Source organism: Electrophorus electricus, chromosome 1 (genome assembly GCF_013358815.1).
Source record: "Electrophorus electricus isolate fEleEle1 chromosome 1, fEleEle1.pri, whole genome shotgun sequence".
Taxonomy (NCBI): domain Eukaryota; kingdom Metazoa; phylum Chordata; class Actinopteri; order Gymnotiformes; family Gymnotidae; genus Electrophorus; species Electrophorus electricus.
Window position 1 is genome coordinate 25,436,819 of NC_049535.1, and position 15,255 is coordinate 25,452,073.

General features: G+C 38.7%; 1 protein-coding gene across 3 annotated transcripts; it reads right to left on the bottom strand.

Moving 5' to 3' along the window:
• Positions 1-615: 615 nt before the first annotated feature.
• Positions 616-14,963, bottom strand: iqck (IQ motif containing K). 3 transcript variants are annotated; one of them, XM_027006591.2, is made up of 9 exons: positions 14,668-14,963; positions 14,225-14,294; positions 11,953-12,050; positions 11,801-11,853; positions 11,624-11,701; positions 11,218-11,302; positions 8,550-8,664; positions 4,403-4,470; positions 616-3,478 (listed from the first exon to the last, which is right to left on the bottom strand). In XM_027006591.2, exons 1-9 carry the CDS (start codon positions 14,785-14,787, stop codon positions 3,473-3,475), a joined length of 693 nt encoding a protein of 230 aa, XP_026862392.2. In that variant the 5' UTR covers positions 14,788-14,963; the 3' UTR covers positions 616-3,472. The 3 variants fall into 3 exon arrangements, with proteins under 3 accessions (XP_026862392.2, XP_026862391.2, XP_026862393.2); XM_027006592.2 differs by lacking the exon at positions 616-3,478 and adding an exon at positions 7,289-7,355 and having other exon boundaries at positions 4,382-4,470; XM_027006590.2 differs by lacking the exon at positions 616-3,478 and having other exon boundaries at positions 3,488-4,470.
• Positions 14,964-15,255: the final 292 nt, after the last annotated feature.

A 15,255-nucleotide genomic window follows, 5' to 3' on the forward strand; every position in this document is an offset into this window, starting at 1 on the left:
TGATTAAGGGATCAAAACGTTCCAATGTTCAAACCTTTTGACTTGGCCAGATAATACAGTCCTATCAACTGTAACACTTCATTATAATTTTATTTCTATTATTATTTTGTTAAATAATCTAATTGTTTTGTATTTCATGACTGACTACTCTCAAGACCCATGACCTCTCTCTAAGGATCTATATAATTATAACTTGCTGTGTGGTAAATACCGCACCATACAATCATTGCTATCTCTGTGTTGTCAATCTACTGTGGGTTCATTTGTAACACTCTACAGCAAGTTATATAGAAGTACATCAGGGAAGACCCCCCACATTAAACAAATCTCAGTTCTACATGATAAAGTACTGCTGTTGCCCTGTGCTACATATGTTAATGCAACTCTGGAAGGTTAAGTTACAAGGCTCAAAGGGCCTGTGCAATTAAGAAACCTGCTTATGACGGACACACAGTTCACATAACCATAGTATATACACTCTCCCAACATACATTCTACAGAGATTATTGTGATATGCGTACTTGTGGGGTTAAGAACTCTAATATATATATATATATATATATATATATATATATATATATATATATATATATATATATATATATATATACACACTTTGTAAAATTTGCATTTGTCAGTTACCTATATGTGCATGCTCATCGCCATGTCTACATGTTAAAAACCTTCTCAGAGATACTGTTAACTAGTTCTATCCATGTGACAGAATCATATTAAGCTCAGTGTATTTTCAGATGACACAAAATGTTTTTGACTTTATTAATTATAATCCGATGGACCTTTAAGAGCTGAAGGGTATATCAAAGAAGATGGTCAAAAACAGCCTTCACGCTTCCTGCATCATCATCAATTCCCTTACACAGCCCTGATGTTCTGGGACTGAACATGGGAAAAGAGAAAGACAAAGCTGCTACATATATCTTCTCTGTGTTCAGTAATTAAGTAGTAAACCAGTGATGAGACGTGCGCAACACACTGTATGTTAAGTTTGTATTCCTTGACCCACTCAGTTGTCTCACCTTCAGACTGTATCATTTCGGATAGCTGACAGGGTTGGTGTCAGTGTGACTGTGCAGTGGAACTTTTTTCCCCAATGAAGACATTTTACTGTTTCTGTGAAAGACTTCTGACAAAAATTAAATAAAGTGTCATCTTTGTATTTAATATTTGGATTTTGAAGAATTTGTCCAAAGATTTGATTCTGGCACCTGGACACATAACAATATCTCCAAAAAGGACATGACTTTATTTACCATTGCTGATATATTTAATGATTAGCAAAGATTCTCATATCCTCATACTTAGAACAAGCTCGACATTTCCATAGACCAGCCCAAAGTTTATACAGTGCACTCTTTGTTGTTCTACTGATCAAAGCATATTGGTTATAGGACAAAATGTGCATTTCAGCAATGCAACAATTCATTGTCTGGGAGGTGCAACTATGACATTTTCCAATTCATGGATTATTTAGGGAACCTGGAGCTATGGTCATACAGCATTTCTTAATGTTAAAGTATAACAGCCCCAATTCTAGACAACTTTAACTGCTGGGCAGTGAAAAATAATGGATAAACATGTATTTTTCCAAGTGAAAAATAAAGTGTATACTTAATACAGCAATATATCAGTTCTATTTTTGTGTGCCTATTAACAAAACCAGCCAAAAGGGAAAAAAAAGTAAAACATGGTAGGGTGTAATGTGTAGGGAGTAGGAACACCATGAGAGCAATGAAACAGCATCATAAATGTAAAGCACAATTTCCATTTTCCATTATCACGCCTTGTTTCTCATAACCCACAGCCTAGTTTAAGGCTGTGAGGTAGTCGGGTTGTGGATGGAATAGTTTTACAGTACTTTATTTAACACTTTAATTCAATTTTAATTATTTAATGTATATAAATAAACATGTAGAAGGTTATAAGTTTTAACAGCAGTGTTCTAACATTTTTGTGGGTTACTTCATTTACTTTTCCTTGGTCGTGAAGTAACCTGCCTTGCCTTGTCTGGCAATTGATAAAGAATAAATGAAGTGAGGAGAAAGGTAGAAGTTGTTCTAATAGCTTGTGCTAATAGCAATGTGGTAGCTCTCTAAAGGACTAATATGTAATATTGACATAAAATGTTTAAAATGGCCACTGCAATTCAGATTCAAAATATTGGCGAGTTGTCTGTTCCAGTCCCCTGAGACAAAATTATTGTCTAATGACACTATGACTGAATTTATTGAGGATGCTAGCTAGCTACCTAGCAAATTTGAGTTACTGCCTAAAGGAGAAAAAAGTATCAAGCACATTAGCTAGCAGTGGTTTAAAAATACAACTCCTGCACTCTTTGTTTACCAATATTCACACATTTAAAGTGTCTTTGTCAATATATAGTTAATTAACATTACAGTTCATGTATTTAATATCATAGAAAGATGATATCATATGATATCTAATGGCAGTGGCAAGCAAAAAAGCAGCAGCTATCAAGAACAGGTGATGGTGCTCAGCTTGAACAAAACCTGCCATCAGGAGGTCCTAATATGCATAACATTAATACAAGGTTGAAAACCCTTAGAATTCTATGAGGCTCTCACAGAGAAATTAAATGAGTCATCTGAAGAAGCAACGGTTGGGGCACTTGGGCTAGCATAGCAGGGAGAGCACTGCCAGCACTGCTTGATGTTCACCCTGAAATATGGAGCTGCACATCAGTGCTGAAGATATTACTTCAGCAGCGTTTCAGATGGGTTCCAGGCCCTGAATCCCAGCGCCTACTCCTGAGTCATCGCTGAGAGAGAAACTGGAGAATACAAGTATGTTTTCTGCCAGGCTGCACTTTTTGGTGAGTCAGACATAGCCCATAGTTTTCCCAAGGGGATGCAGCAAGAATGAACAATGTCACATGGGCTCATTTGTGCCGACATCCCTTGAACAAGCCCTGACAGAAGCCAAAGGACCTGAGGCAGTTCTCTGTCCGATCTCTTCACCACTTCAGGCATTGGTGGTTACTCCGGCTTCTGTAAACTGGGTTACGGCCAGTAGACCTAGACATACCTTTTAGTTATTACACACAATTAATGTTACTGTTACTTTATTATTACTGTTACATTACTGTTTGCACTCTTTGCGTCACTAGGTTATATGACATATAGAAGGGCCATGGCAGTGCACGTGTACATGAGTGTGCATCACTAGCTCTGCAGAATTCTGGTCTGCAGGTTAAGGGACATGGAGCTACTTGCACCTGTGCCTAAGTTTAGTTGGAGTAGTGCAGGATGCAAGAGTCTGGCAGCACAGGCTGTATGTGCTGTGTTATCTGTGTGCTTGTTTGCTAATAAAAGCAAAAATAATGGAATCACCTCTCTTAAGCTGTGTGTGCTTCTTCCATGGGTACAGCCTACTGAAGTCAAAATGGTTGCTGTATTCTCAAGCTATCTTAGTTAAAGATGAGAGAAGACATATTTCAAATCTGGAAAAATTAAGAAATGGCAATTATGTGGCAGAATGGCAGAATGTCAGACATAATTGTTTTTACACTAACACCACTACTTCTTAGTCTCCCATTTCATCTGAGCATAGGTACTGGGACTGATGAACAGAACTACAGTATATTAAAGTATGAAAATATATGTGGATGCACATTTGAATATATATTTTTATTTTCAAATTCTACGTCATGTCTTTTTAGTAGGTGACATAATGTAAAGCTGAGCAACTTCTGCACGTCAGCATTTCCTTTTCCACAAAAAGAAGGTCATCCAGCATCCTGTTATACAGGATATGGAAACTCAATGCTAAATGTGACTGCTTGAGGGATCTCATTCTCATTGTCTCGGCCTCCTGTTTAGGATGGAGGTGTAAATTCTAAAACAATGCATTTGGATAATAATTTTGAAATCATTTGGATTATTTGGATGAAAACGCATAACGCTTTATACATTTAGACATTGTATGGCTCCATTATACTGTTTTATACTCTGAATGTTATTACAGAAATTAAGTTGGCGAGGGGGGGCAATTTAAAGAAATCAGTCAGTGAGATTTGCAATCAATGTCCAAGGTGTGGCTGGATGTTTGTGAGCATATACATATGTGACTTTTTACCAGATCTTAATACTCTTAACAAAATAATAGCTATTATATAATCTAATGTGATATGAATTAATATCACACTAAGGTGACAGAATTACATCACTCTCCGTGACTCTTGACACTATTTATGCTCTATGTATTACTCATTGCTAGTTGTAGCACCCTTAGGGGTCTGTTGCATTGCAGGAGGCTGTTTGTATGGTGTGGGGGGCTCTAAGCATAGTAGGCCAGGGTTTACGTGGTCTGTGCCATCCATTCTGCTCTGTGGTGCAGGTGTGTTGTAGGGGGTTGGAGACACAACCTGGATGGACACCCCAGATTGACCATGCTGATCAGCTTCTTCAACAAAGTCAGCCAGTTCTGATCCAACTGCAAAACAACACAGATACACAAAGTTAAGAGTCATGCAAACCTAAAAATAAAAGTTATTTAAGGTGGAAGATACTCAGTCCTTGTTCCCTGAAGGCCAGTTTCTGCGGATTTTCCACCCTGCCTTTGTCTAGGGTTCAAGGACATAGTAGCAGGACACTGTATTCAGTATATAACGTCACAGTAATCATTCCAGCGCAACCATTTAGCCTTGAGGAGCCATAAACAGAAAGTTGCTCCACCAGCTACTCTGAGCAACATGGACGTAAACCAGAAAGTATCAATAAGAAGCAGGCAAGAAGGAAAAGTGACAGGCAGCAAAAGAGCAGAAGTGAGTTTGAGAGTGAAGAGAGTGAAGATCTGTGATGCTGCGAGAAAATTCCACAAAAGAATAAGAAATTAAATACTTGTCAAAGAGGTGCATTATAAAGTGGGAGAAGTATGTCTATTACTAAGCCTCAAAGCTGCCTTTGTCTCAGCTACAGTAACCAATGAGGAGGCTGATAAATGAGGAGAGGTTAGTTGTGCTGGTGGTATTGGATGGCACAAAACACTGCACCTGCATCTGCCATCTTCAATCTAGACTGTCATGTACGTTTTGTCTACTAAAAGATTTCAAATGCCGGTCATCTATTTTGTCTATAATGACTATCTGTAATAGTCTTAAAATGTTATAATTAAAATGATCAGTTGGTATGTATGAAAAATTATATTAAAGCTTAGTACTGTAGTATATCACATTATGGTATTAGTATAAGATAATACTATGTCTCTCGACTCAGTCAGGTCATTTGTCATCTGATTATTGAGAATATGTAGTCACAGTGGTCAATCTAGTACAAGCACATAGATTGTGGAGACAAGAACAGAGAATTGTTCGACAAGATGCTGTGTTTTCACCAGCTACTCAGCAACAGTGAAGTAAACAAAACAAAACAAAACAAAAAAAAACTGGTAACAGTCACAGAGGTGGAAAAAGGAACAGACAGCGAAAAGAGCAGAAATGCAGTTGAGAGAGAAGAGCCATGATGCCAGGAGAAAGAGATGGAGAAAAATCACGCCAAAGAATAGGAAATGAAATAAATGTCAAAGAGGTGCATTATATAGAGGGGAGAAGTGTGCCTATTACTAAGTCTCAGAGCTGCCTTTGTTTTGGCCTCTGATCTGACAGCGGTGATACAGCAATATGGCTATTTGTTTACTGTGGCCTTCGTCCTTTCTGCTAGTTTCAGCCCATTAGGCCAAAAGAACACCACCAGGCAGAAAACACAAACTGCTACTGTAGCAGCTTTTGCTCCAGCAAGGTTGGCCCCTCTGTAAAGCATGCATTCTCTCACTAACACCCTTCATAGTAAGAGAGTTATACCATTTTGTCAATGCTTGAATCAGACAGGTGTGAAAAGATAAACAAGTTGCCCATACCAGACCTACGGCAGAATGTTAGTTCAGTAGTCTTGACCCCACATGCACTGTGCATGTGTTGGGATGGGTGGGGGTTATGGTGGACTGGTCTTTGCATAGAAGCTCCACATTATTGGTCAGTGCTTTTCAGTATGTGGAAAAGGTTTTGTGCATATGTGCTCATGTGACCTGTGACTTGGGTAGAATTATCATTAGTCTGAGTGTGTGTTTACGCCCATGCTGGAAAAATGCCAGTGCCCTGGAGCAGTTTGTATCTGGCCCTCACTACCCAGCTGTCTTCCCATCACAGGGCAAATTTCTCTGCCATTTTATGTTAGTGGATGCTGTTGTTGTTGTTTTGCCCTTAGAGGAAACTTTGGAGAAAAGTAGTAGTATTTGGGGCATTTGGCTAGATATAAGAAAGTTGTGCTGATTATCTTTACTTCAGAATATTTCTTCTGCAGTCACATCATCAATAAACACCAGTAACAGCCATATCTGCCCATGGCCCCAGTTTCACAGATGAACACGTATGTCTATGAGCGATTCCTTGTTTTCACTCCAAAATGTCCTCTTTCCATCACTCTGATACACATTCATCTCCATCTCAACTATCACAAGATTTTGATCATTTTAAAGGCTCTTAAATGTACTTTTGAGGTCTTTCTGTTTTTAAGACTTATGTTGATCTAAATTTATATTTATGTAGAAAACAGTTGAATTTGACACAACTGACATGCTGGCATGATTTAATCTGGCTTTTCAGCCTTATCATGAACTGCTTTTCTGTGAAATGGGAAACCCCATAACAATCAGGGAGAACCTTGAACTGCTGACCGTGCAGATGGGAGAGGGGGGCTCTTCCAGCAGGCTCTGTCCTTATATCCCTCAGTGTCATCAGTACCAGTTATTCATTATCTCTGGCCGGAGGCCCACTAATGTCAGCCTGATGCCCCTTAAACATTTCCACCTTGTCGTCTTTGTAGCCTGCATGTTTTTGTTCTTTTGTAAAGACCAATATGATATTGAACTTTCATAATATCTAAGTTGCTTTTGTAGCAATAATTCACCTTGCATTGTTGCATAATACTTCATGAAATTGGTTGTGATTGCCATTCTATTGGCATAGAATTGATCTTACGTTACAATACATCTACTATACATGACTGTAAGGTGTTGGCCTTATATACTATGAGCATCAGCATCCCTTTGCATGCTGGATTTTTATGCATTTAAAAAACAGTCAAATGTGTTAGATATGTGTGGTCATCTAGCTATTAGTCAAAAAGCCTTGCATGTCACATTTATTTCTTTTGATAAAGGGCTGCTTAAAAAGAATAGTCACCAGTGGGCAGATTGCTGCCTGCACAGAATATCTTTTATACTTTATAGTGTGGTGCAAAATGAGTTGGCTTACAGCCTGTTGTCTTAGACCTTCTCAGACATCATGATGCTATGTTTGTTCACCTTTCCTCTTTGTTGTTCTGTTGAAAAGAGAACAACCACCTCGTTAACAAGAATGTGATGTTGGACTTTTTAAGCTGACCACAAAACTAGTTTTAACACGGCAAACTGATATTGGGTTAGGTCAACATACATATGGGAAAGTCCACTTTCTCTTGCCTGGTGGTGAGATGTGACTATAATGTAAGTTTGACTCTTTGCTCTTTTCAGTAAAGCTTCTTCTTGCTTTATAGTTGACTCGTGTTATTGAATTTACCATGACAGAAGCAGTGTAATTTCAAAGTTTCAGTTTCCCATCAACTAGAACATTAACACTGCCATGATTCAAATATAAAATGGGAAGTGGGAATCTTCTAACCCACCATACACCCCACTGTCACAATGCCCACCACTTCCCACTGCCCCGCCTGCCCATTTTTTTTATCTTGTTTTGACAACAAGGAAAACTGCATCTAGATTAAACTGAACTCAGTTCTGGAATCCATAGTGCTGCAATGCAGTGACATGTAGCTGGCATACAACTGTCCAATTACATTTGGTCTTCTAATTTGGAAAGCATTTGTATTTGTAACATAGTTCTCATGATAAGGACGTGCACACCCTCACATTAAAACTCCTGGTCATTGTTCCATAGAGAGTGCACTGTGCTGGAGAACAGTGGAGCAGCAAAACAGACTGCAGGTATATACACACACACACACACACACTTACACACCACTCACTCTCTCTCTCTCTCTCTCTCTCTCTCTCTCTCTCTCTCTCTCTCTCTCTCTCTCTTTCTCTGCCTCTAATAACTGTGTTGTCTATCCTTGTCCTCCTGTATGCCTCTATGGCTCTCACATCAACTCTTTCAATGCTTTTTACCACATCTGATTTATCTATAAGTGTTTCCACATTAAAACAGTCAGCTCTCTGTGAGTGTGTAGGCATGCAATGGTGAATGTGGGAAGACAGAGAGAAACGGGGCAGAGAGAGTCTGCCCATGTGATTTCTGCCATTTTCTTGGCTTATTTGTCTCATACACAAGATCAATGCCATTCATTGTGTGCGTGTGCATGTGTGTGTGTGTGTGTGTGTGTGTGTGTGTGTGTGTGTGTGTGTGTGTGTGTGTGTGTGTGTGTGTGTGTGTGTGTGTGTATGTGTGTGTGTGGACACAAAAGCCAATTCACTGAATAACTGTGGTAGGAATGAGTACATATGTGCGTGTCTCTAACCTCTGCTCTCTTGCTGTGCCCAAAACTCTTGAACTGTTTTGGTTATGTCTTGATTTTCCTCTCGAAGCTCTCTTTGCCACTGTCTCAACTCCTGTACATCTGGATGCACTCGAACCTACACACACACACACACACACACACACACACATGCACATATACATTATTTAAATAAATGTGAACATACAAAGAAAAACAGTTTGTTTATTTCTTGTACTATAGACGACCTTTCAGATAAAAGCCTTTAGTGATATATTGAGCTAGAACAAACATTTGCAAAGTTAGAAGCCAATAAAGGTACTTTGTACAGCTGATATGATTTAGACAACAATTATTTTGTGCATTATTACCATGAGCTACTTTGCAAACAGCTGACCAACACTAACTCCCTGCCTGTTCACTGGTACCACTAATGAATAGATGCTACTGCTGGTCAGGTGGAAGAGAAATCTAATATGATCCACAGAACCAATACAGAGACAATTTTTTTTCTCTCTCTCTCTCTCTCTCTCTCTCTCTCTCTCGCTCTCTCTATTCTACAAGACATTACAGAGAGCTGCAGAGACTGAATGACATATAATCTCCAACCCCTCCTCCCTTCTTCGTCACCTACAGCCCCATGATTCTCTGACCGCACTCTCTCTCATCTCTCTCTCCTGTTCTGAATCTGGGTCTGTTATATAAGGAGTGTTCTGGTGGTAGTGTCAGAAAGCAGCCTCAATTCCAACAGTAACCATGGCAGATACCATACACATGGAAATTAGGGGTAGGAAGGTCAGACAGAGTGAAAAGGAGAGATGCGTGATGTTGGGGGTCGTCTTAGTGTTGGTGCATCGATTGTGTGTGAGTGGCAGAGAGAATGAGAGTGAAATGTGTGCCCATGACTGGATGTGTTCAGAATGACATTAGTGTGTGTTTGTGTGCTCGCATGCGTATTTGTGTGTATCTAATCTAAAAAAGATTGAAAAAGACAAACTGAAAGGAAAATAGAAAGCATCAGAGTGAAATATATAGGGCCAAGAAAGGTTGCGGATTTCTATTTATGCAATTCAGCATCTCTATTTTGGCCATTTAGCATTCATTCTTGTGGATCAAAATATATGATTTATTCATAGTGTATGGTTTCTTTAATGTCTGAGCATCATTTGTGAATATCTGATGAGGGATATGAATTGTCAGGGAGTGCTGTGAGTTCTGCTTGTCATGGAGAAGAGCAAACGAAATGCAATAACAAACAACTGAAGCATAGTTAGTGTACATATATGAACCCTATGTATCTAAATCCTACTGCTATATTCTCTCAAAACAAGTGAGACCTTATACCAGCAGAACAAGCACACAGGGAACGCACACGTGCACTTATGCATGAACACCTGCACAGAGGTGTGCAGGTGAGTGCGATAACAGCCAGGGGCCACAATGTGAGCCCTGTCCAAAGGGAAAGAGATGGGGAGACACAGGAGGTTCAGAGGATGTATACACACAGTTTCCCACATCCCATAGCAGAAGTGATGACTTGTCTTTCTGTTTGTAACATGCAGCTTCCTTTCTTTTCCATATTCTTTGACCTTTCCAAATTCGTCCACCTTAACCAACCTTTTCTCACCAATCCCCCCTACGTGATTTTACATGACTTTCAAAACCACTTTGAGACTGCCACTCATTCTCTTTAGCCTTTGACTCCCTGGGGGAAGGAAGCTGCAGTCAGTTCACTCAGAGAGCAGGAGAGAGAGAGACACTCAGATAGGGAGAGACAGAGGGAGACACAAGCAGAGAGACAGCGAACCGCTGCTGCCACCTTGCTGTTAATCATATTGTACCACACATAAATGCAGCATACAGTGATTGTTTTTTATGCTATTCCAAACATACATTAGGGTCTTGCACTAATTTATGAAAAGAAAAGGCAAACAAGATCTGTTTTTGTGTGTGTGTGATTAATGCCTCATCTGTTTTGCTGTGATTAAGCCAGGCTCTTTACAGCTAAAGCCAGCCACCCCTGCTGCCTCTGGGGTAGGAGTCTAAATTTATCCAAGAACAGAACTCTGCATATCACACACACAGGAAGACAGGAATTAACACAGCATTACTGATGACATAACCACTACAAATGATAAGCACAACTGTAAAAATACCTACTCACAGAAAGGAGAGAGAGAGAGAGAGAGAGAGAGAGAGAGAGAGAGAGAGAGAGTAAAACAGTAATTGTTATATTGTTATTCTGATGGTGGTTTGGCAACACCTGTTAAAATAGATTGTTGAACCTGAAAAACCCCCAGGTGCTTTTCATACTTCTTTTTTTCCCTAAAATGTTAAGTCTTGTCATATTGCTTTGTGTACATTTACGAAACCCATCATTAATTTAACTGGGCTAAATTACTTTAGTCTAAATTACTTTAGTAGTTTATACAATAATGCATATGACCAGCTGTACTCTTTTGCTGCAAATTGCTGCAAGCATTACAGACCAAGACCATTACAAAGTCTTGGTTCAGAACACCATCAACACTTCTAGTAGTAGTGTAGTGTTTTTTCCGTTGCTTAGGCAGTGTATTAAAAAGATAATTACTCACACAGAGGTGACAGTATTGCTTACAAACTTTACAACATAAAACATAATGAGTAAACTGAATAGTAACAAAATGCAGGGTCTCCTGAGACTGAGCTTCACCTTGTAGCCCCTCCAGAAGGCTTGGATGAGAAGTGCAGCCTGATCAGCTGTCAGCAACAGTGAGAGAGGGATGGGTGGCCTTGGACTGAAAGGGAAAGAAAAAGAAAGAAACATGATGCTCCTTTATTTGAAGGACAACAAAGGTCAGCTTACATCAGGGTTGAGGTAAATTCACAGGGTTCATGGTTAAATCAGTTCAGAAGATTAGTTAAATAAGTATTTTTTAAAAATGCTTAATGATACTTAAAGTTTGAAGAGATATTAAAACTTGAAAATATTGAACCTAATTTAACGAACTAAAATGGAAATTAAACTTTCACTGGCACCATGCATCTAGTGAACACACCCATTCTCCAGGTGTAAAATGGAAAGACAAGTTCAAATATGTGTGTTGTCTCACACTCACTGTGTGCTGAGCCAATCTTGGACAAAGGGAATCTTATAAAAGTCCAGATGAGTAAGGCCAGTCCTTCGTGGATTCTTACTGACAGTGAGAAAAAAAATTAAAGAGAAATGGCAAAGTAATGATGTTGAAAATAATGTGCGAGGTTAAAAGATTGCAAAACGCATTCCACAAACTCACTTATACAGCCATTCGGTTAGGAAGTCGCAGCCATTAAATGCACTTCTTTTCCTCTGTTAAGATATTGCATAGGACATAGTAGTTACACCATTAAGTCTGAGATCAATCCAATAAGTTGTATTGTGCAATCCGGAGGCCTTGAGAGATCTGACCTCCATGCAGTGGTGTTTCTGAGCTTCTCTCAGCATGGCCTCTAAACCAGGTAGCAGCACAGGGAACACAGTCCTTTCCAGATAGTGAGTACTGGCGCCTATGAAGTAATTATACATTTAAACATATATAGTAAATAATTACAGTTACTAATTGGTTTACTATATAGTTACTAATTAGTATTGTATATAGTTATAATATAGTATATAGTTAAGTCTGAGAGACTCGCAAGCGCCTTTAAATAATAATAATAATAATAATAATAATAATAATAATAATAATAATAATAATAATAATAATAATAATACGTTTAACTTATATAGCGCCTTTCACAGATACAAGGTTCCTTTACAATAACAACAAAGACAGAGAGAGGAAAAAAACATTAACTAACACTTTCAACACATTAATTAACAACTATGAATAGGAAGAAATGGTATGAGAAACGTTGAGAAAAGAGGTATGTTTTCATTTGTGATTTGAAAGAAGGAAGTTAAGAGCAGAGAAGGAGAGATTGAGGTAGGGTGTTCTACCTCAATGGAGCCATAACATTAAAGGATCTGCTTCCTACAGAGACCAATCTAAACTTGGGGATGGAAAGGAGACCTGCATCAGAAGACCAAAGTGTACAGGTGGGGCAGTATGAGTGTAGGAGTTCAGCTAGGTAGGGAGGTGCAAGATTGTGCAGAGCTTTGAATGTACGGAGGAGGACTTTATACTGAATCCATTCGGGGACAGGGAGCCAGTGTAGCTGATATAGAATACGGGTGATGTGAGTTGATTTTCTAACATGTAGGAGAAATCTTGCAGCTGAATTTTGAACATATTTAAGTGAACAGATGGTTTGTTTGGGATGCCAATGAAGAGAGAGTTGCAGTAATCAAGATAGGAGGTGATGAAATTGTGAACCAGAGTCTCAGCGTCTGGTTTGGAGAGCATGGGCCTAAGTCTAATGATATTACAGAGATGAAAAATGCATTTTTAACCAATTACTTAATGTGGGGTTCAAAGAGAGTGAGAAGTCAAAAAGTACACCAACTTGTGCTTCCAGGCGTCACTTTCTGTCATTTATTCTATTATTAAATTCCTTGTTTCTCCTTGATTCCCATACCTTGCTCCTGCTTCAAACATGTCACAGTATTAAAAAATAACTGCTCACACATTAGAGTGTTCTATGGTTTCTAAATTGTTGGGCCAAACCATGTAGGGGGAAATTTTTTATTGTAATTTTTATAACCAATATTGCGATTGCGATTAAAGTTATGATAGGTATCTATCTTAAGGGTCCACATAGTAACAGACATACCATAAGCATAATTACAAGCTTATGTTGTTCATAGATGAACAGAATTAAATGAAATAATTAATTTGCTATTGCTGTTTATTTAAATAGATCAATTAGAACTACTGTGATGATAGACTAAAAAAGTAGTGAAAGAAAAAAGAAAAGCATAGAAAGATGACTCCTGTGAGACTTGTTTAGCAGTGCAGTGAGTAAATGCATAGCTACCAAGTTCCTGAAGAACCTTTAAACCTTAGTAAGCAAGTATACAGTGTAATCGGTAACATAAATGTTTTAAATGATAAACATTTTCCCCTGTCATATTCCAAATACATAACAAAAAATAACTGATTTTGAAAATAAGATTTGGTCATAAATACTATGTACAGGTAAAATTCACCTTATGTCCTTTCTTAGGTGTACTGTAGACACCTGGCAATCAGTGACCCGGGAAATCTTAAGGATTTGATTAATATGTGTATGGACATTAGGAATGAGCAAATTAGTTTGGCCTACTGTTTGGTAAAATAATAATATTATAGTTGTGGAAATCAGAGGAAACTCACAAAAAATGACAGGGCAGCGGTAGCTCTGTGGTTACAGTACTTGATGTGTAATTAGAAGGTTGCTTGTTCAAGCCACACTGCTGCCAAGTTGACGCTGTTGGGCACCTGAGCAAGACCCTTAACCCTCAAGTTGTACTCAGTCATAATTATAAAAGGATAAAAGCACCAGATAAATATAAACTGACACATGATCACAGATGCTGTACATACAGCATTTCAAGCACACCTCAACAAAAGGAAGGATAGAGAATAGCAGGCCTTTGACTTCCTATTTTGTTTTATTGTTATTCTGCATGCATAAAGCTAAAAAGTGAAAATATTCCTTACATCTTATATTTTAATAAAGGGATATTCATTTGAAGGGATTTTAGGAAAATGGGCTGTATAAGAAGTGTAATGTTTATAGGAAATGTGAGCCACACTTACACTGCTGCAGCTCTAGAAGAGGGCTAGGACATATGGCTTCAGGATGCTGCTCATCACAGAGAGGATGTTCCTGTAAAACGCAGGGAGATAGGAGGTGACAGGGTCAAAAAGCAGGCTACTTGCAAATGCCCACAAAGTTATCAAAAAGAAAGGTAAATATTGCATGTAACCTATAGACTATAGAACTTTCTGTTCAAGTAATAATGTACTATTAATTTACTGAGTTTAATTTACAGTAAGTGACGAATGATTTTAAGAATATATTTAACCTAACCTAGGTAGTGAAGGTAAATGCAATAGTCCTATAGCTAAATGTTTTTTTTTCCAAATTAAAGTAACAGTGAGAATCGTTTTAAAGTGAGAACCAATCGTTTAAAGCACCACAAAAAGAACTTAGAAATCGTCACACGCAGAGATTAGCTCGCTAGTTATGGGCTTCTCACCGTCTGCATAAAAACTGGAGTTTCCTTGCTCCCGTCGATTTTGAGGAATGTTGACCCGACTTCACTAACGCTACAGTTCTCGCCGGAGGGTGCAGGTAACCGGGCGCCGTATGAATTCATGAGTAACAGTGATTGACCGGTTTCTCTTATGGAATAAAGTGCAAAGCGAAATATTGTGTTGTCACTGTATGCCCGTATTTCTATTCATCCTCGAACATTTGTTCCCATAAAATCGTCTTAGAGCTGATCAACTTAGCCATGACAGCGGTAACGTTACTATGGTCACGAGGAGTTTACTCTTGTATCCAAGGAAGTTCATTTTAAGCGTTTCCGGTGTTTCATGCCAAATGGGTCGTATAAAATCTGACACGACAAACGCAAATTAACCGCAAGGCTGCTACCAGGTTATGTAAATATTTTCCTTTTCACGCCACTGTATACACTAAATACTCAGCATTGGGCTGGGATACACGTGCTAAAAATGTTTGCGATGTACAGCACTAAGCATGAAACAAACTGTCCAGATGCTATTTTTTTCACTGCAGTGCCACCCAGTTTTTCAGCATCGCAGATTTACTATGGACCTGG